At 36.3% G+C, this 23,513-nt stretch overlaps 1 protein-coding gene, 1 long non-coding RNA gene and 1 pseudogene across 2 annotated transcripts; all 3 read left to right on the plus strand.

Annotated features, from left to right (window-relative positions):
- LOC107732019 (ecotropic viral integration site 5 protein homolog) overlaps nucleotides 1–4,060 on the plus strand; it is a 59,275-nt pseudogene extending 55,215 nt beyond the window's left edge.
- Nucleotides 4,061–8,524: 4,464 nt separating this feature from the next.
- On the plus strand, nucleotides 8,525–11,102 carry LOC107732008 (zinc finger protein Gfi-1-like). The gene is made up of 5 exons (XM_016543233.1): nucleotides 8,525–8,756; nucleotides 9,316–9,713; nucleotides 9,806–9,943; nucleotides 10,064–10,229; nucleotides 10,303–11,102. The coding sequence occupies exons 1-5, from the start codon at nucleotides 8,525–8,527 to the stop codon at nucleotides 10,479–10,481; spliced, it is 1,113 nt and encodes a 370-aa protein (XP_016398719.1). The 3' UTR covers nucleotides 10,482–11,102.
- Nucleotides 11,103–21,023: 9,921 nt separating this feature from the next.
- Nucleotides 21,024–23,512, plus strand: LOC107732027 (uncharacterized). The gene is made up of 3 exons (XR_001638825.1): nucleotides 21,024–21,267; nucleotides 21,530–21,649; nucleotides 23,493–23,512. It is a non-coding gene; the product is annotated as an uncharacterized LOC107732027 (long non-coding RNA).
- The last annotated feature ends 1 nt before the right edge of the window (nucleotide 23,513 follows it).

The raw sequence follows: 23,513 nt of genomic DNA on the forward strand, positions 1-23,513 counted from the left end.
AATCTAAATATTGAGAAAATCGCCTTTAAAGTTGTCCAAATGAAGTCCTTAGCCATGCATATTACTAATCAAAAATGAAGTTTTGATATATTTATGGTAGAAAATTTACAAAATATCTTCATGGAACATGATCTTTACTTAATATTCTAATGATTTTAGTATAAAAGAAAAATCGATCATTTTGACCCATACAATGTATTTTTGGCTATTGCTACAAAGCCCCAGCGACTTAAGACTGGTTTTGTGGTCCAGGGTCACATTTAGTTTAATTTGCTAATTACAATAAATATTTTTTTTAATATTACAAGTAAAGGTTACAAATAAATATTTTCAGATTTTTAAAGACAGTGGATTTAAATGTTTTAAAAAATAGTACAATTTCATCAGGCCCATGATAAATATGCATAAGGCTAATTTAATAGTAAATTGAGTACATTTTCAGTAAGTGTTTTTATTAGGCATTAAGGAAACTGGTCGAATAGTTTCTTTTGCAGCCCAATGATGTTTATGATGTAGGTGGTACAAGTTGATATGGATGGTGGAAAGTTTATTTAGAATTTGACATCACTAGCAGTTGTAAGCATAGTGTTTGGAAATGTGTTGACACAATATGTGCAGTGGGCATAATGATGTTTCTTCCTTTGATGCACTTATGGAAAAACCATTTTTAAAAGTCTTCAGTGTGATGTTTAATACATCATATACAGCCACATGTCACCGCCATTAGTCTTTTTAGCTAGACATTATTCTACAGTAAGAAAGCTAAATTGAATGTGGAACAGAAAACGGAAAGCATTTAATTGATTTATACAGGGTGCAGGATGTAGTCTGATTTTCTCCTCCTCCCTAATACTGACAACAAAAGGCTGGTGGTTTGCGGTCAAACAACTTTCTACTAAATCGTTCATTCTCGGGCCATCACAATCCCTATCAACAGAGTGCAGCAAGACAGCTTTACCTCTTAAAACCTACCAGGTTCCTCTTTGTGCACAATCAAACAGCAACATGAATCCTGTCTGTAGCCACAAACCCTTATGAACAAGACTGATTTGGATATTTGTGGGTGTGTAGTGAAGAGAGAAGAGCCATTTAATAATGGTACAGTTAAGATGTTTTTTTAGCCTTTTTTGCTTGCTTTTTGCTGTAATAGAGTTAATCATATATTAAAATGACTTTTTTGAAAATCTGATGCATAATTGATCTAAATCAACAATTTAGTTATAATTGTTTCAAGTCTAACTTAATGAAAAATACATGAAAAACATCCATGCATTTATCTGTCCATCTGTCCACCTGCTTGTCCTATATCAGGGATGGGCATATATACGGCCCGCAGTGTCTTTTAGTACGGCCCGCTGGATCATATTAGACTCGGATGATCAATTTTAAAACATTTGAAAAGCAAGTCACGTAAAGATTGCTTTCAGTTTATGATGTTAATACTATCTCCAACCAGGAGAGGTCGCTAGTTTCCAACCGCTCCCCTATTAATTTCAGCGTAGGACTGTGCACTCTAATGTAAACATTCATTAAAGGGGTCATATGATGTGATTTCAAGTTTTCCTTTCTCTTTGGAGTGTTACAAGCTGATTGTGCATAGATAAGATCCCTGAAGTTGCAAAGACTAAAGTCTCAAAACCAAAGAGATATTCTTTATCAAAGTTAAGACTCTGCCACGCCCCCTAAAACGGCTCGTTCTAACACGCCCCCACATATCTATATAAAGGAGAAAAAATGCTGGCCCTCATCACTATCAAAGTTGCCCGTCCCTGTCCTATATAGTGGTGGTTCTCAAAATGGGTCACAAAATTATTTCAAGGGGTCGTGAGACCATTTCAAATCAAGTTTAATTTTCTGATTACGATAAATATTTTTCAACATTTACAAGTAATGATTAATAAGTTAAGTTGATGTTTTTTCTTTTCTTTGTTTGCTTTATGGAATGGTGCAAGTTAATTCTAACATTATATTAAAATGACCTTTTTTACATTTAAATCTATTCGTTTATTCAAATACTTAGCAGATGGTTTTATCCAAAGCGAGTTACAAATGAGGAACATCAATTATCGTAGTAGTACATAATGGTAAGTTTAATAAAATCGCTCACCTTTACAAAATAGAATAATCTATTTTTAAGTTTAATAAAATATCTTTCATTTGCAAATATTTAGTAGAGACTTGTGAAATTAAGTTGTGTTTAAAAGATCAGCCACACTAAAGGCGACTTAGTTATAATCTTAAACCAAAAAGATGGATGTCTTGTATCTGGTTGCTATTTAAATCACGTAGTTTCTAAACAGCGAGAGGTTTCCAATCAGCCACATTTGCACCAAGCAAAACCATACTTGAGCTAATCGCTCAACATCACAAAGTCATGACTTGTCACTCTTGTGGCCTCACTTGCCATTTTGTTCCAGTCTTCCGGCTTGTTCACTTTTTTTCTTTTTGTAGCCTCTACAACCCACACATCAGCCCTCTTCTATGTGCACTGCAGTGGAATGCCACATGAACAGTGTTCTCATTTTAAAAATTCTTGGTTTAATAATTAGAGTAATGTCAGATGGAATTGTGGAAGGGGCAGAAAACAATGTTATTGACTGGTTAAACTGAAATACCCATGAATGCGTCTCTCCCCACATGTCTGTCTTTCTGAGGCAGAATGTTTCAGGTAAGACTGTATACATCTCCAACTGTGTGTTATACCACAGAGCACGTTTCTCAGTTCAAAACCACATTTCACACCAGGATTTTGTTATTGGCTTTCAGTTGGCCATTTCATTTACCCAACCCCCCTTCCCTTTAAGCATGCACTTTCATTTTAATTTGATGGACTTGGAACGTTGTATTATACTATATGGTACATTATTTTATCCCTCAAGTCCGGATGACCTGCTGACTTATTACTTGGCTTTTTAAATAGTTCACTCAAAATTCAAATATTCATAATTTACTCACCCTCATGTTCCAAAACTGTATGCATTTGTTTCTTTAGTGGAACTTCGCACTTCGCGCGTTTCCAGTTTTGCATGAAGTTTCATACCGTACTCACGAATTTAACATTAATAAAAACTGATTGACTCATCTCAGCATTGTTTTATCGGTGCAAATTTAAACAATTTCATTTGCAATGCTTGGTATTTAGTTGATGCATTCGTTTCTTTAGTGGAACACAAAAGAAGATATTTTGAAGGGCTGTGTTTTTTGGTGCATAGTTGTTCTTCAAAATGTCTTCTTTTATAGAAGTTCATACAGGTTTAATAAAACACGAAGGTGAGAAAATGACTATTTTAATTTTGGGTGAACTATCCCTTTGAAGTTGTTTAAATGAGCATTTTGACCCCTTTATCCCACTATATGTGTTTGTTTAAATGTTTGGTGCTGTTCAGAGATCGTGCATTGGTGTGTGTTTTGCAACTGTTACCTTTCCTATCGTTATCTTTTGTGAAGAAATGGTTTTCTGGTGTTTATTTGCATGTTGTCAAATGAAATAGCTGAGTTGTTAAAGTTTCAGTCGTGCTGACGCTCTCTTTCTCTGCTCATAGATCCGCTGTTTAAGAGGGCAGCAGGGCTTACCCGACCAACCCAGTTTTGATGGGATTCATATAGTCAATCACTATGGAGGGGACAATGAATCCTACCAGTCCTCTGATGAAGACGGAGTGAAGCTGTCACCCCAGCTGACCAGACATCAGGTTAGAGGCCGGATCACACTACATGCAAACCTGGAGGACTCTGAAAGTGAGGGTGATGAGGAAGAAGATGCCCTACGACTTAGTGGCAGCCATAAGACAACTACAGTGTGATCATCTGGACTGGTGACACAAACTGCCATCAAAGGTCTGGAAAGGAGAGCATGCTTGTAAGCTCATCCTTTAAATCTGCCTACAGCATCGAGCATGGGACTCAAACTGGAGAACTTGAAAAGCCCTCGTTCATCTTTACAAATGGACTTATGGAGTCATATCTTTCTCAAGGTCACGGTTTACATCTGCATTTGTTTTGTTTTTGCCAAAATGCGTCAGATGTTTGTCCTGGCACTAGTTTTTAATTTTAGCCTCAATAAGGAGGACTAATGGGCCGCTTTAGGCTCTTTGAGACCCTTGTAATAAAAATCAACATTTTGTGGCATGAGATTCCTAAACCTTAAAAGGGGGTGTTTTTAATACCCCCCGATTTTTTTTTCACATTACGAGAAGCTAGTTTGTATAGCGTAGTGTTTTATGCATTAAGAATTTGCATCGTCATAGCTTTTATTTTAAATTTTTTTTTTTTTTTTTACAGTTAGACCATGAGAAGCCAGTGAACACATACCTTTTGAGGGAAATGTATTACAGAACACTATCATCTTTAAATGCACATTAAATAGTTCCATATTAACACAGTGGTGTCATATCTAAAGTTAGCAAGCCTTGTTTTCCTGGCATGAATTATATGATTGGGTCTTGAACACATGAAGTGTGGGTCAACGAACCAGCATCTATGTAAATATGTACATGTTTTGATTTTTTTTCATCTCCATTATTACTTGAAAATATGTATTCTATGGATGTCATGTCTATATTGTAATGTATTGTACAGTTAAGTTGAAAGGGACGTATTACTGAATTTACACTGCTGTCCTGTAACTTTTTAAGTACTGTAGCTTTGATGTAGTCAGTTGTCCATTTCACAGGATGGAGATTTGTTCTTTGTGCCTGGAAAGATTCTATGAAATTCTTGCTGATTTACAATATTTTCAACAGTATGTGGTATGCTGAGCATGTTACGAATCATGAATTCCTGCTAACTGATGGAATTGAAGGCAGGGAGAGTTGGCTCTGGGACACTGTTCTCACTTCTCTGGCCTTAAGACAAGCACTCAGCCACACAGAGCCAATGAGAATACATGTACACACACTGTCCCTCCTTTTCACATCCATATTCATACCAACTAGCTTCTGAATCAGTTTGCATTTTTGCACAGATGATATGCATATCACTTCATGACAAAAATACTACCATTCCCTGTTTATGGCCGTATATTTCATTGAGCTTCTCTCTACATTGTTGTTCTCCTCCATGAGTTTGTATGTCCCAGTGGTTTATTTGAAGACTTTAGAAGTCATCTTCAAAGCAAAGGAGTGAAGTTATTTCTTATCAGTCTGTTATTAATGATGTTATGCTTGGCTGGAGCTGAATAGCACCTGAGAACAAGCCTTAAAACCCATCATGACGGATGTAAAGATGGTAAACTATTTGCCCTCCTTTTAAAATGGCTAGTTCACCTTCAAAATAAAGACTTTGCAAAACAACCTGGCAAAGCACAAAACACTAATGTGATTTAATAAGTAAAAACATAATCTAATATAAACTAAAAAAAATTGAGTGACTTTATGTGGAATGGTCCTGTGGGCATTAGAGGCTTTACAGGCCGTTGACAATGCAAGATAGGCCTAAGTGTCTTGAAGATGATGGACATGGTGGACACACAATAAAAATATCATTTAATAGTGGTCTACGAATGTCATGCTGTGTTCGCTATTTTCCATGCAGGAACAGAATAAAAAAATTTTTTTTTTTTTTAAAAGAGTCGTTTGATGAATCGAAAATGTAGTCTTGTGTTTTAATTTTTATTTTTTTTTCAAATGATTCATTTAAACATTTAATACAGTACAAGTTTGGAAATTCGTTTCTCTAGAAATCGAGAAAGATAAAAAAAAAAAAAAGGCACAAATGTTTGGACGTTCATGCTGTGTTCGCTATTTTCCATGCAGGAACAGAATAAAAATTTTTTTTTTTTTTTTTTAAAGAGTCGTTTGATGAATCGAAAATGTAGTCTTGTGTTTTAATTTTTATTTTTTTTCAAATGATTCATTTAAACATTTAATACAGTACAAGTTTGGAAATTCGTTTCTCTAGAAATCGAGAAAGATAAAAAAAAAGAAATGGCACCAATGTTTGGACGTGTAGCCTATTTTCACCTGTTTTGTGCTAGATTCATTTATTTATTTAAATTTTATGTAACTGTCTTACAGGACAAATAAAAAGCATTCAAGCATCACGCTTAAATAAACAGCTGCTGAAGGCACAGCCCTCCTTACACCGGAGGATTGCTATTGAGATGTGTCGCAAATAACGTTCAGGAAGCCTTTTTTGTCTGTGCTTACGCCTAAAACCCATGAGATGAGATGGGCTGCGCTCTTTGCCTTAAACTAAAACACCACGACCGTACTGAATTCATCTGGCAACGAATTGTGTGATCAGGTAAGCACTGAAAAATTCCTGTTGGCAAATGAGCCCTTGTCAAATTTAAAGTGATTGATAGGTTATTAAACACAATTCTTAAATCAGGGTTTCGCTAAGAGCAAAATCACAGTTCGCGCGTTTCCAGTTTTGCATAAGTTTCATACCGTACTCAAGAATTTAACGTTAATAAAAACTGATTGACTCATCTCAGCATTGTTTTATCGGTGCAAATTTAAACGATTTCATTTGCAACGCTCGGTATTTAGTTGATGCATTTAGTTTGTCAATTGGGACGTACATGAACGAACAGTGAAAAGCATTGCGTTATACACTTTGATATAACGTGGTTGTTCAGAGAAATAAAATATTTTCTCGTAGCTTCTTTATAACTAATCAGCATGCTATATATTTAGGATTTACATTAAAAATTAACAATAAAAGCAACAATACGGTCAGGATTTTTATTGTTACTTACTCTCTATTTTATTCTGAGAGTTAGGCTACTTCATGTATCCTGACAGACTGACGCGATTCTACTGGGAAGGACATCAAATTATTTGGTGCTGAGATTAATTGTAATTTTTTTCCCCCGTTAGTGTTCCGTATTAGCCTAAAGTCCGTTTAGGTTTCTGTCACTATACGGGTAAATATAACTGTATAAAGGACTACAATATATGATTCTCAAGTAAAAGTGAGATAGGCCTAATGTTTGAACATCAGTCAAGATATTGCCTGCATTATCGGTATCCTATCTACCGGATGCCCTGAAGTGGCAGGTCTAATCGACGGAGGGCACATTGCGCTTTGATTTCCTGCGCTTTGCTGTTGGCCAGTATGCAGACACTCTCTACTGCAGATCCTGGACCACGCGATTGTAGGTATCAGTGTTCTGATGGGCGAGACAGACTTCATAAATCCATACAGATTGGTCAAAAAGTGACCGAAACATGTCCAAATTAGTTGAAGCAGTAAGTAACTTCCATGTACACGGTTCGCTCACATCAATTTACAGCTTTTTCCCTTATTATAACAGACTGCTCTAGTGAAGTGAAGCGATTAATTTAGGAGACAGCTGTCACGAGTCAAAGGCAGGTGAGACAGACTGATGGACTGGCTATGGGCTCCCACTGATTGTCTGCCGCACGAGCTGAATGCGTGTCCCTGTTGTGTCCACGACAGATCACCAGCGTCCACTCCGAACAAGGCAGTTCTGTTCAGTGAGCTGCCACGAAACTCGAGAACACCGTGACCCCGCTGGCGTGTGGACAGCTTTATTTCAAGGCTTCAAAAACCACGTTTTACTTTATCACTTCGATGAATGAATCCATAGTCAAATTCAAGAGCAGCATTTTAAGATATTTAACTTTAACCCGCATTCTAATTTCGGCTGTGAACTAGACTTGATTTAGTCGATTTTCTATTTTTAAAATGTAAATAGACTAATTCTTTAAAATAAATATATTATAAAAAAAAAATGTAACTTTAGAAAAGGATTAAATTGAGCCATCTCAAACGTTTAATATGTGCTTATATGTATGCATGCTTTCAAAACTGGGTTTATATTGTTAATTTGTTTAGTTTTGGCATTGCGCTGAAGGTCATGACAATTCAATGCGTTTATTAGAAAGATAGCCTAATTTAATGCTGATAGTTCTACAAATGTCCATTTTAAATCATTTTTGTTTTCTTTAGGCTACAAAATCATAACTATTCTGGACAAACGTGACAAAACAAAATAAAGTCATTAAGAGAGGAGACACTTTTTTTTTGAAGAGTTGAAGGTGTCATTGTGATGACGTTTAGTCTGTCGCTCTAACGAAATTGTACACGAGGGGGCGTGGTGACGATAACAAAGTTGACACGTCTGAAACTAAAATGAAACAAAATCTAGAATTATAGAATAAATACAAAACGTATTTCTAATCAAAGATATTTTTTAATCAAAGTGTGAATTTTTGCTAATACAGCAAACGATATATAGCCTATATTAAAATAAAATACCTCCATTTTTGATGTTTAAAGGAAAATGCCTACAATAACAAGGTGTGTTAGCATTTACACATATATTAATATTTACACATATTAAAGAAGGACACAAAATGCACCCTTGTGGATCATCCATCAATGATATCCATATTGTTAACTAAAAAAAAAAAAAAAATTAACAGCTAATCCCCCCCGGACCTGTCTGTCCTCTCGTAGAGGGACGGACCAATCACAGGCCTAAGGCTTGGTGGTAGTTGTTCCTTTAAAGCACCTGTCTTCATAACACCTGGCAGACGAGAGAACTGCTTTACGCATGCTCCCACTCTGCCATATCCTCTATACAGACGCGCTGCTCAACCAATGGTCTTCAAATCTTTTCAGAGATAAAAAAGCCGCCGCATCCGTGGATCTGACAGATTGCCTGATCTTCACTAATGACTCGGATCTTTCCTCTAAGTCTCCTCTCAGCAGTGGGGGAAGTGTGTGCGACCGCTCCTCAGATTACGAAGACTTTTGGCGACCTCCATCACCATCAGCATCACCGGGTACGGGTATATCTCTTAACGTAGGCTATAGGCTATTTATAGCTGAAGCTCATCAACTTGATCTACAGTGTGAATGCATGTGATTTAGTTTTTGTGTGTGTGTGTCCGTTATACGGCTAGGCCACATAATTCTTTTGTTTATGAATATAGGCCTACTTGTCAGCCTGTTCTTTAACGTTTTGTTTTTTACCAAAACATTTTACTTGGTGGAAATAATTTGCACGAGGTAGTAACGTACTGGGCTGCTTGGGCACGTTGATTCTTTTCGGATCATACTGGACGGAATTAACACAACAGTAGCCTATTTATCAAATATCAAAAAAAAAAAAAAAAAGATTAAAAAACTTTTTTTTTATTTTTTTTTATTTTAAGATATTTACGAATTTAACCTTAACAGAATTAGGCACAGATCGCACGTAACATAGCCTACAGGCTATTCATTATAAATTACTTAAAACAACACTGCTACGTCACTGTATAATCCTAAACCGAATTATTTAAAACTTAGAAATCATTAAATGATCGATTTTTTATTTTTATTTATTTATTTTTCTTACAGAGTCAGAAAAGTCCTTTTCACACTCTGGTGAAGAAACACAGCCATTCGCCGTCCCCTTCAGGCCTTATGCATGGAGCAAATACTCGGGATATGAAATCAGACAGCTGGTCCAGCATACTCTCAACCATCACCGCTCTCTGGATCTCGAGCGGCCTACTCCTTCAGCCTATTACAATGATCGCGTGGTCGAGTCCTCTCTTTTCAATGAAAGAGGATCTGGCGCTAGCATTTACAACAGTTATGGTTCCACTGCCACCCTATTCGAGCGCTCCACTGCCTCTGGACTCTATGATGACAGCAGCAAACTGGGAAAAGGAACTGAGATGAAATCCAGCTCTGATGTGATGTGTAGTCGTCTCCTGCTAAATGGCGCATTCAAATGTATAAAATGCAGCAAGGTAATGTAGCCTAGCTAGCGCAAATAGCTCGCTCAGATTGTAAAAAAATCACGATTAGACATTATTTAAAGGCTTTCTTCTATGTTCCATAGGTGTTTTCCACACCGCATGGCTTGGAAGTTCACGTTCGGAGGTCGCATAGTGGAACAAGACCTTATGCTTGCGACATCTGCGGGAAAACGTTCGGACACGCTGTCAGTCTGGAGCAACACAGAGCTGTTCACTCACAGGTAAAGTGCTCGAATTTTGTTCTTATTTGGGGGCAATAATGAAAACCATAGCAAACATGTCTAAATGAAATCGATTGAATGCAAAAATGAATTTGTAAAAACAAGCATTTCATCCCACAGGAGAGAAGCTTTGATTGTAAAATCTGTGGGAAAAGTTTTAAAAGATCATCTACTTTGTCCACTCATCTCCTCATACACTCCGATACACGGCCCTACCCGTGCCAGTACTGCGGAAAGAGATTTCACCAGAAATCAGATATGAAGAAACACACATTCATCCACACAGGTAAGCTAAATGTAAAGAACTTTATCTATAGACCTTTGGAGAAAAACGCTGACGTATGGATTTTCTCTCCCAGGGGAGAAGCCACACAAATGTCAGGTGTGTGGGAAAGCTTTCAGTCAGAGCTCCAATCTGATAACACACAGTCGAAAACACACCGGATTCAAACCGTTTGTATGTGACCTCTGCGGCAAAGGATTCCAGCGCAAGGTCGATTTAAGAAGACACAAGGAAACACAACACGGACTGAAGTGAGGAAAAACATGCGCTCATGAGTCCAGGACTTTACCAACACTATTGGACAACCCATTTGGGACTTTAATAGTCTTTTTAATTTAACAAGCTACAAATGCTCATTCATAAAACATAAGCTGAAATCAGTGTTTTAGAGAAGGCGACTAATAGCGTTTACATTAGTTGTAGAGCTGTTTGTGCTTTGTGAGATTTGCGTACGAGTCAGCAGCAGGCCAGCAGGTCTGGCAGCTTTCATGGTGATGTTATACAGGGTATCTTGATCCAAATCAATAGCCCGCTTCAGAGACATGCCAGGCATCGTGTCTGAACCCAAAATATTATCACCAAAATAATCAGGGACGAAATATAACCGCCGCGAGAAAGGACACTGTATCACCCAAAATATCAGCTGAAGGAGAGAAAAATCACCGCATCTCACAAGAATGTCACTTTGTTTTCAACGCTGCAAAGCGAATGCTGGCAAAACAAGCACTACAATAGACTGCGAGATTTCATCAATAAAAGGATTGTTTGTGTACTACAGCCCAACTTAAATGATTTGGCAACTTGTCGAAGCCTTTCCATTCATCGTTTTTTCTTCTTTTCTATTTAGATTCGTTTTCTTTAGCGTAAATAAACAAATATAGCCTATAAAAACTCGATTGTCTATACAATTTCGAATAAATTAAATTGTTTTATATCATTTACACTATTTATTGGAATAAAGATTATTCGGAGAGATATTTCTAGTGTGTATTATTTTCTTTTTTGTGTAATCAAAGTTTGTATATTGTTTCATACAGATTTATAAAATCTCTATAGTGCGCGCAACGAATAGCCTAACTTATCTTGAGCTAAGCAGAGTTTTTTTCATTTCATGATTGTAAATGAAAGTATTTCATTATTTTAAATATTCATTATTTCATTACTTGTTTAAAATAAAAATGATTTATTCGAAACAACTGTGGTAAATTCCAAATGTGTTTCGCAATCAGTGCATATTTTCAAGATGAGAAATATTGGAAAGACCAATAAACAGGTTAATGGGAAATCAAGAATTATTTTATATTAGAAAGGAAAGGGAAGAGAAAATATGGAAAAATAAAGATGATCGATCAATTGTGTCTTATGTCTTCAAATACAATAAAATCTCAGTAGCCATAGGCTACATCACTGTATAGCTGAGAGAGACCACAAAATAAGTCACAAAATAGATCAACTGAAAACCAAGAATAATTCATGCTGGTTGTGTTATTCGTGAACATTTTTTGTAATATCTGACGCTCGAAGTAGCCTATATTTTGAATATTTGTATTTGTCCATTTGGTTTCAGACAATAGATTGTCAACATTTGCAACGATTTATTGCACAGCCCGAGAAATGAATGTCACATTTAAATTTATTGAACACTCTTTGATTTATACGGTTTATTTTATATTTAAATTAATTTATAATTAACTGCAGCAATTATGAATTACTAACACAGATCAATTAGACCAAAATCTCACATTTTTTTAATCGAAAATTATACCTGTTTTTAGATATCTTGGATGCAAATGTCGTCAAATCAAACGTCTATTTGTTTTTCTAGCTATCTTACCTGACCATGAAAATAATTATCCCCTTTTATTTACACTCTAAACACTCTTGGATCTCTCCTGTTAACCAAACTGAGTGTAAATAAAGAGAGTTTATTCAGCAGAAACTGTTCACTCTATACCCGCCGAACAATAAGGCGGGTCAGTGCATTCTGCTTCCCTGCAGTCTAAAATGGCCCCGGGATATAACGTCAACTTTCTAGGGATCTGGCACAGTGAAGGTAAATAATGTAAGGTCTAAAATCTGTTTCCAACAACGCAACCGCCCATATATGCCGGATAAAAAAAAAAAATCGTAATTTCCCATTTTCCAAAAGTAGGCTACCCTCAACAGTCGAGATCAAATTATATTAGGCCTATATATAAGTTTTTGTACAGTAGGAAGACACAATCAAAGAACACTAAGCACCATTTAAAAATTGATTGAAATCACTGACTTTTTATGGCTCAAATCTTACTGCATTTATGCCTGTGAAAGTGCTGAATAGTTTAAAACCCTGAAGATTTGACTGCGGGGAACATGAAAATCCATATTTATTCCGGAGAAAATAGAGGTAAGCACACACACAGCTGTGGGATTTACATGTCCTGCTGCTGTTTAGTAAATCGAACATGCCAGAGGAATTAGGACAATATTTGGTATGTAATCTGCTCCTTCTTTTTTTCACTTTATCAACAGCTGATAACATTCATGATTGTCAGATTGACAGAATTGTAGTTATATTTCAAGACATCATTTAAAATGCAGCATTAGTTATTTCACTATTAGAGAACATTACAGTGTTGTGTGTAAGAGTGTTGAAGTACAGTGAGCATATGGATGTGGTTTTGCACTGCCTTAATGTAGGTCAGTATCCACCACACATTTTTCAATCCTCTGCAGTTCACTCAGAGGGAAAGTGCAAGCTGCAAGTGGACCATTAGGCCAGGCCAGATTTCAGTGAGGATTTTAAGACCGTTGCCCCACAGCCTCCAGGCATATCAAATATGAATAGAAAGAAGTCCTGAAAAGAGCCCAATCAATTTCAGTGGGCGAGTAATCAGAGTACTTCAGTCTTTGGCTTACACACACACACACACACACACACACACACACACACACCCCTGCACTAACAAAACAAAACATAAAGGTTGCAATAATCTGTCTGGTAATTTAAACGGTTTAAACTTTAAAGAGATATACATGGAAATATTCATATGGTGGTGCATTAGAGAAGTAAATACATGGCTATTTCATGGTTAGGATTATCTAAAATTAATGTCAGTTACAAATAACATATGAAGGATATCAAGTTTTGCTTAGGTTTTAGATGAGAGACCTAGTTTTTAATTTAAGAATCAGCCTCCACAGCAATTCAATACCTTAAAGCAACAGTTCACCCAAAATTACTGTCATTGTTTACTCACCCCTGTCGTTTTAAACTTGAATAACTTTCTTTTGCAAATACAAAAGCAGATATTTTGGTAAACCAGACCGTTTTGGTTACCACTGACTTCCATTTTAATGGGCAAAAAAACAAAACAAAACAAAAAAAACCCTAAGAAATTTCTCAAAATGTCATCTTTATGTTCTACAGAAGAATGAAAGTCAAAAGTTTGGAATGACATGATGGTGAGTAATTGTGTATATATAAAAAAAAAAACTTCTTTTGTTTTTGGATAAACTATATTTTTTGAGCAAATACAACATTTTTGATGTACATGCATCACAGTGCAGTTTTATTACGTGTATTGTTATGGCTAATAATTTCAACATTTTTAAAGCAGAAGTATCATGAAAGCAATTAAGCATAAACATGACTGTATGGACCACCTGTGAAACATATTTTGTTTTTTATCAAAGATGAATTACTCAGCAGTCCCTCACTCAGCCAGATGAACAGAAGTGATAGAAGAAATGCAGGATGTCTGCACCCCTGTGATGGGATAGCAGTGGAAGGTCTCAGGGAGACAGGACTCAGATACTGCGTTCTTTTGTTGTGGCGCTTTATTCATTATTTACTTGATCTGAAAAATAGACTGCAAGACAACTGCACAGCTGTCATCAGGCAGTAGGGTGAGGATACAAATTATTCATGATTTTAGAAAGAAAGGTAGATAGAATAAAGAGAGAGAAAAAACATAACAGGGAATTTACTTGGAACAGATGAAAGACCCTCACACTATCTGTGGGAAAAACAATTTGCACAGGTTTTTATGAATTATACTAGATGGATATATATATATATATATAATTTTATTAGAAATTTCAATGGCAGAACTATGTGTGTATATGAAATTTTGTATTTGAATGTTATGTATATGAAATCTAAAAACTACAAAATCTCCAAAAACATCAATAAAACATAATTAACAAAACTTTTTGTGAAAATTTTGTGCAAGCGCTATACAAATGATAACACTTTTATAACAGGATATATAATATGCGGGAAAAAAGTACAAATATTAACTCTATTGTTTACTTACAGAGACACACTGACACACTAAGTAAAACAAATAAATCCATGAATTAAAAAGTATTTTCAATAGCAAAGTCTGATTTGCCTTAAACGCTGCATCAGGTTACAGTGTGTGAGGCCATCAGTGTAAAGTATCTGTCTGCTCCTATTCATCCTATTCCAGCTTGACATGACACCTCAGTACAGACTCAGGGGAACAGGGAGCATTTTTCCAGTCTGCTCTGGGATGTCCCAGCTGAGCCTGAGTACCACGCTTTTACTGCCTAAACGCCACACACTTTTGTTTTGAAGTCCTTGTTGTTTTCAGGACTGTTTAACAAGGTAAGTCTCCTGAGTCCTGGCATGCTCTAAAGTCAGTCACTCTGAAGAGTCCATTGGGGTTGACGTATATGTGTGAGAGAGAGTGTAACAGGCAAAAGCTAAGTGTAGGGGGTCTTAGTAAAAATGGGTAAGACCAGTGGTGATTGGGAGACATTAGACCTGGGTGAGCGGCCAAATGTGAGATGACGTTTTCCTTCAGGTTTAAGGCCCTGAAAGCTTTTCCATTAGTTATCTCGCAGAGGGGCCCACCAACCCCTGCACAGCACGCAGTCGGCGTAGAGAGCCCCCACCAGCTGCTGAAAGGTGCTCATTTAAAGACATGTTTATCTTCTTCATTTAGCATTACATATCACTACCACTATTTGGATGCTAGCTGTCGCTCACAAGGAGACGCAAAGGGACGTTTTATTTGTTTCGGCTTTCTCTAGACCTGTAAAAATTAAGAGTTTTAAATATTATGTTCAAAATATATACAAATAAAATGGTAGACATGTGTAAATAGAATGTATGTAATAAATGTTCAGAAATCAGTTTTCCAATCAGACAGTTTCACTTACGGATTACGAAAACAATGGAAGATATGTTGAGATGTGATTGAGACTAAGAACTAATGGAAAGTATACCTAGAAATAAAAAATCCCCCAAATTTTTGACATTTCCCAGAAATCTACCTCCACTACCCCCATCAATAAGTCAAATTTCCACGACATTATATCTAATTCATCCTGCTATAGGGAGCATTTTATTTAGCCGGAGTACATCAGTATAGCGCTGTTTCATCAACATTTAAAGAGTAATCTAATAGCATATGAATCCTGACAAAAGCACTAAAAGGATTCATGTTAGTAAAAGGTTGAACAAAAAAAAAAAGTCTCAGGTCAGAAAGAAATACAATGTGACAGACAGGCCCAGGCTGCACAGTTACAGTAGAATTAAAAGCTCTAAAATCTTTTATGTAACAGTCAGTGCATTTCTATGTCTAATAACATTGCCCTGTCCCCAATTCAAGAAAAATAAAGTAAAGTTAAAGTGAGTTTTGTACGGTAATATTTCAGCATATTTTAAGTTTATAACACTAGAATATTATTAGCAGTTATCCATCAATGTCACTCAGCTTAAATCCCTCCTCTATAAACAACATGATTTTCAGAATAGTGCAATGCAGCCTAAAAGGTTGCGAACTGATACAATCCTCCACTTAACCAGGCCTGACTAAAGCAATGAACCTCTCTGAAAAATTCATAAGATCCATTTCACAAAATACCAAGCCAAGCAAAAGGATGTATCAAACTAGAAGAGAGAAGGAGAGAGGGATGCAGGCAAGCTGATATGTAGAGACTAAGAGAGGGAGAGAGAGAGAGTGCAAAAAGAGCCAGGAGACGGTGGTGGTGGTGGTGGTGGTGAGAAAAATGACAAAAGATTTATTCTCAGTAATAATAAAAAATGTATGTCGAGGCATTCAAGTAAAGTTCCTTTTGATGTTCTGATTTAATGAATGATTTGAGGCTCAGATGTAGGTTTGCTGAAGCCTGTGCTAATGTCTGTTCGGGGTCTGTGCAGTCATGTGTCACTCTGCAGCACCATCAAACCACTGCACTGCTTCTCAACAGATCAAGCAGTCTGCAGTGAGCTGGTAAGTACTTCCAAAGTCCCAGAGGTCCAGCACGCACACGCACACGCGCTCGCACGGCCTCCTACATAGACGCATTCTGACACTAGGTGCACAAATACACCAACACGTCTGCTCACTAACTCAGACAAGATGATATGTTCCTACACTGTTTAAAAGCACTAGATATATATATATATAAAACTGTTTCATGTAGTTGTGTATGTAGGAACAGCTGTGATGTTTTTCTGCTCTTGTTTGAATGTGGTTGGTGTTGACTCTCTGATGGGCAGTGAACTGTGAAAGGAACAAAAGAGCAAGCTTCATCAAAACGAACACAACATGCATTTGTGTACCAGCCACTTGATTTAAAAATATATTATCCCCCTTTTGTCAAACATGATCTTTGGTGGATAAATCTCACTCAGTCTAATTGCATTGTGATTGCATTAAATAATAATGGCCCTACGGCTAACAGAAAAGGGAAAATTATACACAGTAACAGACAAGAGCCAATGCCATGCTACAAAAAAAGTAATGACTTCAACTGAATTGAAGTGTAACAAATCCTTGTTACCAAGTTTAACAGGAATTATTAAAGTTAGCAATCATTTGTTCTGACTCAAGCTATACCGTTACACAATACAACTGTGGGCGTATGCAGCTACTACACAAATTACTGTAAAATTCATTTGTCACACATTAAATATTTCAAAGAGAGAATCTTTAGGTCCAAAATAGAGACTCCTTTTGATTCTGTTCACTGTAAAAGACTAAGGCGATCTGAAAGAGCAGCGATACAAAGACAAAGATCTGGGTTGCAGGGGTAGGTGAGACTGGCCCTGCTCGTTTTCCCGCTGGTGTATGCTAAATCATTAATGATCTCAACCAGTACCTGATCTGCTCAAATTAACTCTTGAGTTTTTCCAACCTGCTTTCCACACAGACCAGCTATAGATGTTTGCACAACAACAGCATGAAGAGGCAGGTGCGGCTACTGACCTCCAAATCACATTTACTTGACTGATCACATTTACTTTGTTATAAGAAACCTCAAAGTAGAAAAATCGGTCATTGTGAGGCATAGTTTCAAATAAGAAATAATTTCACATTGCTAGAGAAGTCACACTGAAATATAGTTACAATTATAAGATTTAAAGCTGATTTTATGAGAAATAAAGTTGCAATTGTGAGGTATAAAATAACTGAGATATAAAGTTACTCTGCGAGATATAAAGTTACTTTTATAAAGTTCAAACTGCAAGATATAGTCACATTGCAGGATTTAAAGTTATATTTTGAGATATAAAGTCACAATAAAAGTTATTTATTGTTATTAGAGTTATTAGAAATAAAGTTTCAATTGTGACATGTAAAACCACAATTGCAAGATATGAACTCAGAATGGCAAGATAGTCACATTGCAAGATTTATTATTATAATATTGATATTGTGAGATACAGAGATATGTCACAATTGTGGGATATAAAATAACAATTGAAAGAAATAAAGTCACAATTTCAATAAATAAAATAGATAGAAATATAATTACATTATATATAATAATAAAAAACAAATAGTGAGAAACACTCTTAAAAATAAAGGTGCCATAGAAGCACCTTTTTGTCTAAATGGTTCCATAAAGAACCTTTAAAGGGGTCATATGATGCGATTTCAAGTTTTTTGCAATAGTGTTAAGTGTAAAGTTGCAATAGTGTTTTTTTATTTTTTATTTTATTTTTGGAAACAGGCTTTCATAAAAATATTTTCTGTCTGTTGTGGTCAAAGATTTGGGCCCAAATATTTGACAAAAGACCAAAATCATACAGCTTGAAAATTTTCATAAAAGGAAAAGCTCAATAAGTGTTAATAAAAATTGTCACCTGGATTTACACTACATAAATTATGCTGTTGATTTAAAGTTAAACTAATAAACAAACAAACAAATAAACAAATAAAACTGATCTTTTGACCTAAATGACAGGCAACCAAGGTGCCCCGGAGACGTTTTTGGCAGGAGGAATACAAATTAAAACACTTGTACCTGTACTAGTGGATAAAAGGAGAGAGGGAGGGGAGAGAGGAAAAAAATGCCTAAAAGCTTCCATCACCTCAATAAAATCATGGGAACCAGTACACAGTGTGTCAGCATCTCTAAACACCAGAGAATGAGCAGACTGACAAAATTGCTTTGACAGCCGGTTCACATGTAACATCCCAGCCTCTTTTGCCATTGGGGGTTGCCTACAGAGATGAAGGCACAGGGTACCCAAGCACACAAGTGGACTCAGCCGTGCTGGTGAGCGTGGTATTGATCAAAGCCAGACAGGGTGTCTCTCCTTTAGAAAAGGGGCCAGTGTTATCCTTGTCAATTAAGCTTCCCACACTGCACGTATTGATTTGGAACAACTCAACACAGGTAACTGCCATCAAAATGCCGATTTACAAAAGGGCAAGCAGGCATCGGCAATAGAAGCACCTGTATAGTTGTATGGATCTGTTGTATTCTCCTCCCCATGGTCCTAGTCACTCTGACAACAGTCAGAAGAACTAACATTTTACAGATGCTGCTGCTGTCTGGAAGATTGAGCGCATTGCTGTACGTTTTTATTTGCACTTGTTAAATATTGTTAAGTTAACTTTAGGGAAAACAGTAAAATGTTATCTATAATACAGTACATCAAGGCCTAGCTGATTTCACTTGACTCTGACCCCTCCTCTTTCTATGTTAAAGGTTCACGCAGGGGTCAGATTTATAGCTATAGCTTGAGTAGTTTCCGTGAATCACAATATTTATTATTCCGTTTTTTAATCCTCCCCGCAGTTACTAAATCATGGGAAAGGGAAAATCTGAGCCATGTCCATATAAAGTGCACTGTTTCAAATCAAACACAGAAGTCCATCTGTAGGCAAGGCAGTGAAAGCTAAGGCACAGACTCTAGGGAGTGACCCCTAAACAGCACAGTTTTTCTTGACATGCTCGGAGGGATACTGGCAGACACCATCAGCTCTAGACATTGCCTCTAGGGGCCTTCGGGGCCACTCTATTGCCAAGAAATAGGCAAGAGAGTGATGGAGTAAACATTCCTGTCAACATGCAATATGAAAAAACAACAACAATTGAGTGCAAAAAAGCATAGTATGTCTGAAGTATATTAAACTGAAATACACTTATTATATTACTTACTATTAAAGTAACTTTAATATTACTATTAAAGATAATATAATGCCTCATTCCTCTTTGCTAAATTCCACCGAGAAGTCAAAGCCTGAAAAGCTGATGTGTCCGTCAGGTAATCAGGTTACACTTTTGTTGTCCTGTTGCTGTTCCCTATTAAAAATAAATGGATATATGATAGTAGTGAGCTGAGACAGGCCTATTACACACATACACTCAAAGAAATTCTGCATAAAAGAGGCGTCATGTGAATTTAGGACAACTTATGCAAAAATATTCCAACTGAGAAGTCAAAAGTATCACCAATAAAAGTACAGAAACGTCATCTTACTTCTGCCAAGGCCGCAGTATATATCACATAATTATATACCATTTAGACTGAATCCAAAGCCAACCTATCACTGATGTTTATTTTCATAAATATTATTTAATATAACAGAATCAATATGGTGACATGAGGTTACACCAAAAAACATCAGAAAAAAGCTCAAAATAGAAAGAAATAGCTCCCAAAGATATCCATTGCCGGGGTCATTTTTTTATTACAGTTTTTACTTAAATAATTCAAATTCCCTTTGCAACACCTTGTGAACATACAATGAGTCCAAAAGGACGTGGGCTGATCGCACAAAACCAACAAACCTGTTTGTCTGTCAACATACAGTGAGAGATCTTTTTTTTAAATTTTTTTGAGCTCGACTTTCATTACACGCAGTCTGTTCACTGTCAAAACACTAAATCAGCAGTCTTCAATTAGCCATGGGCAAATCTGAAGCTAACATGCAACCAGCCTGTCCTTTCCTGTTATAATTACATTGTGCCTTTTGTTAAAGCCTTTCACCACACTGTAATAGACAGAGCAAACTTCGCAGCTGCTGCTTAAATCCTATTGCTCAAACCTGGTTTGTCTCCATACACCTGAAATCAGGGTCTACAATAGTTATCCCTGGAAGTCAAAGACATGGCTCATATCAGATTACATGTCCACTGGAGCAATACTGGACTTAATAGGGATTGAACTAAGGGACAGTACACACATGCTTGCCAAATATTACTAAGCAATTTCTGATGCGCTTTCAGTATTTCCATGACATGTTTAAATGATGTCAGGACTAATTTGAGGGGGTTATTGTGAGTCAACGTGGTCTTCTGTAGGATCCTACCAATCAGTCACATATAGTGACAGCGAAGTGTTTCATTAATTATACTTAAACGGTGCCTTTAAAAGTCAGTTGAACAAACAGAATTTAAAGTCAATATTAACTGACTGCAGTATAATTAAAACACCCATGACTGTTTTCCAGGGCATTCGAGAGAGTTCTTTCTTGTCCCATCTATTTCAGATTGCTCTGTCTTAATCCTATTAGCAGACACTCAGCTGCAGTGCTTACTAAGAGGTTTACAAGGGTCCCCTGTCAGATTGCCTCTTGCTCGATTCTTTTCAAACACTCTGACCTGTGTTTTAAACCTAGCTACTCTATTCTTTTATGCTGAAATTTTAACGCAGATGTCATTCAGATCCCGAGCAGAGAAGTCTCGATTATAATCCTGACCTTGAAGTGTAATTTGTATGGATTATTTTTTTAAAAGACCAGCTCTGAAAATGGCAGCGAATCAACTAGAGGGTGTGGTTCAAAGATGGGTAAGGAAACAGAAAATTAAACATCATATTTGGTTGCAATTTTTTTTACTACAATATGTATTTGTAATAAAATTTGTGCTTGTATTTACATCAAGTTAAGCATACATATGATATGTGTAATTTATTATGCATTATGATAATGACTGTAAAGGGCATAACCACAAGGTATGCTGTGAATTGTTTTCACTTTGTGCAAGATTTACAGTATGATAATTTTTTTGGTGAATAAAATATTTGACAAAGACTCTGTCCACGTTTTCAGAGAACAACTGAAGTCTTTAAACCAGAGGACCATAAGCTCTTTCTGAATGCTGGTCATACATGCGTTGCCCAAGATGATTGCACTCAACTCCTGGACTTCATAAAAGAGGAGGCCAATCAGGTAAATCTTGAAGCATTGACATATGCTTTTAAAACCTGTTTAAGATCTTATTGTACTGGAAATTATTGCAAAATATTTATTATCCATTTCTCATCCTAACTAACACTTTTTAGTTGACTTTACGTAATGTACAACAATTTATTTATTTTAAATGTAAAAATCTAGTTATCTGTACTATTTGTGCACTATGCCTTTGTTACTCAGAAAACCATAGTTAAGATAAATTGATTTGTTCGAGTACCATTATGTCAAGATAATTTCTTGTTCCCAGCATGCTTTGCTTCAGACTTTAGGAATAAATGTTGAAATTAAGTGTTATTTTATGCGTTTTTGCACAAGATTAAGATGGGGAAGATCTGTTAGTGCAAAGGTTCTCAACTCTGGCCCTCGAGATCGAATAGGGTATATGTCGAACGTCACCATGACCAAACCCGGAAAACAGGTCTCATCGCTTGTTGGAGAACGTGTTAACAGCCGTATTAAATAATAGCGATATCTATGGACTTTTAAGATAATCAGTTAAACTAGCTAGATATTTTTATTGTTGACATTTTATTCAATTTTTATATCTAAATGTTAGTGAAAAGAATAAAAAAAAAAAAACTTTTAGATATCAGTCCGCATACGTGGTTATGATCATCATTGGTATCTACTTTGAAGGCATCTTGAGTAAAACAGCTTCATATTTAACGAAGCATATGCAAAACGCTTGAACCGGAAGTGACGAGACCTGGTTAACTGAATACGGATAATTTGCGCATAATTTGGGTACTTTTTCCTGCAGAGTGTAGCTCCTACTTTAATCAAACTCACCTGTCTGTATCTTTCTAGCAATCCTGAAGCCCTTGATTAGCTTGTTCAGGTGTGTTTGATTAGGGTTGGAGCTATACACTGCATGAAAGTAGACCTTGAGGGCCAGAGCTGAGAACCCCTGTTTTAGTGTTTAATGTTTTGTTATTTTTGGTTTTAAAAGGGTTTTAGAATTTTTGAAGCACAACTGAAACACTTAATTTATTAAAGTAATACTTATTTGGTAAAACTAAGGCAATCAGTTTGCATGGTTTTAACAAGTAAACACAATGGAGTTTATTGGTATGTACCTAGTATATTTAACTTGAATTAAAATGAATTAGTTATTGAAACAAAAAAAGTGTTTTTACTTAATTTTTTTTTAAGGCAACCGGTTTGCATGTTTTTTTTTTTAAAGCAAGGTTAACTAATAAGATTAGTTAATCTTTTAAGCTTTTAAATTTCAGGTTTCTGAGAGACAGGTGCCACAACATTCAGGCTCATATCCCATCCCAGGCTCATATTTATGACATCAATCCACTGGGATTGGGAGAATTTGATGGGCTGTACCTCTGCTAAACCGCCACTTTGTCATTCTGCCTAACTGACTGGCCCCTTGACCCTTGGGTGTGGGAATGCAGTTTAGCGGAGAACCAGTCAGATTTTTTTTGCTCCACTGGAAGCCCTCTAAGGACCAGCACTCCATTAAGTGCTGTTGATTTACCAATTTCTTGCACTGCTCCGCTCTTCCACACATGTAGCACACACTAAGGAACATGCATGGCACGTTTTAAAGCAGAAACTAAATGCACCAAATAAAGACTAAATTTTCAGATAACTCATTTCAAAATACACAGCCAGTGTCCATCAAATGCTAAATTGTCACGATCATGATTGTAAATAATTTCATTTCAAGCATGTGCAGAAGATATATAAAAAATATAGGCCAACATGGATTAAATAATGGATTTACTACACATTTTAATAAATATGTACAGTACAGTCAAATGTACCATTAAATGTAAAAAATGTAAATATATAAATGTCTTCCAAGCACATAGTGAGGTCTATGGGA

The sequence above is a fragment of the Sinocyclocheilus rhinocerous genome, unplaced genomic scaffold, assembly GCF_001515625.1.
Source record: "Sinocyclocheilus rhinocerous isolate Xijiao unplaced genomic scaffold, SAMN03320098_v1.1 scaffold1120, whole genome shotgun sequence".
In the NCBI taxonomy this organism is placed as follows: domain Eukaryota; kingdom Metazoa; phylum Chordata; class Actinopteri; order Cypriniformes; family Cyprinidae; genus Sinocyclocheilus; species Sinocyclocheilus rhinocerous.

Coding starts and splice junctions, on each gene's coding strand:
- LOC107732008 (XM_016543233.1), top strand. CDS start 8,525: ATGCTCCCACTCTGCCATATCCTCTATACAGACGCGCTGCTCAACCAA. Junction 9,714..9,805: donor AATGTATAAAATGCAGCAAG/GTAATGTAGCCT, acceptor TATGTTCCATAG/GTGTTTTCCACACCGCATGG. Junction 10,230..10,302: donor ACACACATTCATCCACACAG/GTAAGCTAAATG, acceptor TTTCTCTCCCAG/GGGAGAAGCCACACAAATGT.